The 2,595-nt window shown below is 43.6% G+C and overlaps 1 protein-coding gene across 1 annotated transcript in view; it reads right to left on the bottom strand.

Moving 5' to 3' along the window:
• Nucleotides 1–2,595, bottom strand: part of LOC125487095 (plectin-like) — a 29,863-nt gene that overhangs the window by 24,044 nt on the left and 3,224 nt on the right. Inside the window, exon 3 of the mRNA XM_048617128.1 lies at nucleotides 133–147. Coding sequence (XP_048473085.1) covers nucleotides 133–147 — 15 coding nt within the window. The remainder of the gene's footprint in view (nucleotides 1–132; nucleotides 148–2,595) is intronic.

Raw genomic sequence — 2,595 nt, 5'->3', positions numbered from 1 at the left:
ACACACACACACACACACACACACACACACACACACACACACACACAAGCACACAGGCACACACACACTCACTCTCTCACTTACACAGACACATACACAGAAAAGCTGGAACAGCCCTAGAGAGCAACATACCTCAGCTTTCCAATGCTGACCGAGAGAGAGAGAGAGAGAGAGAATATCAGACAGTGAGGAAGGTGAAGATAAGGGACAAAGAGGAGATAGGACAGGAGAGAGAACAGAAAAACAGAGTAAATATCAGTGTATTGTGGACATATTAAATTCCAAGTCTAAAATCACAGCAGTGAACACAGTCAAGATGAATCTAGGTAAGACAGAGAGTGATAGTGTAAGAGACAGAGAAAGAGATGGAGGGAGGGAGAGAGACAATGAAGGAGAGTGCGACAGGGAGAGAGAGACAGATAGAAGGGGAGTGAGAGAATGTGTGTGAGATCAAGACAGAGAGAGACAGAGACAGTATATTAGGAAAAGAGAGGGAGAGAGAAACAGAAAGATAATGACAGAGACAGAAAGATAGAGAAAGAGCGAAAATCAGAGAAAGAGAGTATTACAAAGTTGTGTAGAGTAATCATGAATTGGAAGACAGGAAGATAGAATTTGTTCTTAAAAAAAGTGTGTGGTCCCTTTAAGAGGTAAAGTGCTTTTCTAAGCTTACAGATTTATACAGAAAAAACGTGTCTGTATGTAGCTGAAGATTTATAGCCAGCTCTAAAATGGAAACACGTATCAATTGGCTGTGTGATTGGAAACCTTAGGGGTGTTTTGATGGTTTGGCATCTGATGAAGGGTCTAGGCCCGAAACGTCAGCCTCTCTGCTCCTATGATGCTGCTTGGCCTGCTGTGTTCATCCAGCCCTGCACCTTGTTGTCTTGGAATCAGCCAATTAATTTAAACCAAGCACTTAGCGACTGAAAGCCAATTAAATTTAAATCTGATAGTTTTGACAACCTCTAATCATGGATGGGTCATCAGGGGTATAACAAAGAGGGCACTCAGAAAATCGGCAGATACCTAACTGCCATTGGAAGGGGTGAGAACAAACCGTCATCTGAGAAATAAGCATCTAGCTCTCACAAGGAATTGCTAAGCTCTATAAGAAAGCGCCAAAGGTACCATGGCACTTCCAGCTAAAAGTCCTCTCAGAGAAAATTCAGAGAAAACATCCCTGACAGCAGGATTAACAGAAGAAAAGCTGGGGAGATAATGGAGAAGGCAGAGCATTCCAGAAGACACATTTTGTGCGACCTTTGAGAGACTAAGTTTTAATTTAGTTTTTTTTCTTACTATTTGGGTCATATACATAGGACTTCTTTTTATTGGAATAGCATACCAGTTGAATTTTGTTCAGTTAGGGAATAGTTAGGAGTTGGAGGGAACTGTCCAGTTTGTTAGTAGTTTTGTTCACTGTTAGGGTAAAATAAATAAATTGTTACTTGTTATTTATAAAGTGAATATCAGGGATTTTCTTTCATTTAACCTCCCATTCTGTGTAACAAGAGAGAGAAAGTCAGAGACAGAGAGACAGAGATAGAGAGAGTGAGAAAGATAAAGAGAGCGAGAGAGAGAGTGGGCAGAGAGAACCAGAGTGAGTGAGAGAGAGAGTCAGAATCATAGAACTGTTACAATGCAGAAGGAGGCCATTCAGTCCACCGTGTCAGTACGAGCTCTTCAAATGAGCATCATTCCCCAATGTCAATCTCTTGCCATTTCGCATTTCCCTGCACATTATTTCTTTGCAAATGGCCATCCAATGTCCTCTTTGAATTCCTGAACGGAACCTGCCTCCACCACATTTCCAGGCACGACATTCCATTCCCTAACTATTCACTGAGAAAGTTTTTTTCTCACATCACCCTCGTTTTGTTTACATATCACTTTAAATCCATGCCCCTTGTGTTTTTGATTCTTTTGCAAGTAGAAATAGTTTCTCCATGTCTGCTCTGTCCAGCCCCGCTCCTGATTTGAAACCTCTATCTGATCTCCCTCTCAGCCGCTTTCTCTCCAGGGAGAACAGTCCCAACTTCTTCAATCAATCCTCCTGACTGACGTTTCTCATTCCTGGAACTATTCCTGCTTTCTGCCCTCTCTCCAACACATTCACATCTTTCCTATAATGTGACACCCACAACTGTGCACTATACTCCAGCTGAGGGTCTAACAAGTATCTTGTACAAGTTTAACATCACCTCCTGGCTCTTGTACTCTATGCCTCTATTAATAAAGCCGAGGGCACTGTCTGTTTATTAACTGCTCTGTCCCCCTGTCCCGCCACCTTCAGTGATCTCTGACATATACCCCCAGCTCCCCCTGCCCCTGCGCCCCCTTTAGAATTATACCCCCTATTTTAATATTGTCTTTCAATGCTCCTCCTGTGATGAAGACAATGAACTGTGATGACCACTCCCCAGTCATTCTCTCTCTCTCTCTCTGATGACCACTCCCCGGGCACTCTCTCTCTCTCTCCGTGCTGACCACGCCCTGGTCACTCCCTCTCCCTCTGATCACCACTCCCCAGTCACTCCCTCTCCCTCTGTGATGACCACTCCCCAGTCACTCCCTCTCCCTCTGTGATGACCA

The sequence above is a fragment of the Rhincodon typus genome, chromosome 2, assembly GCF_021869965.1.
Source record: "Rhincodon typus isolate 14 chromosome 2, sRhiTyp1.1, whole genome shotgun sequence".
NCBI classification, from domain to species: Eukaryota; Metazoa; Chordata; class Chondrichthyes; order Orectolobiformes; family Rhincodontidae; genus Rhincodon; species Rhincodon typus.
Note: the sequence above shows the minus strand (reverse complement) of the source record. Positions and strands in the feature narration are given on the sequence as shown.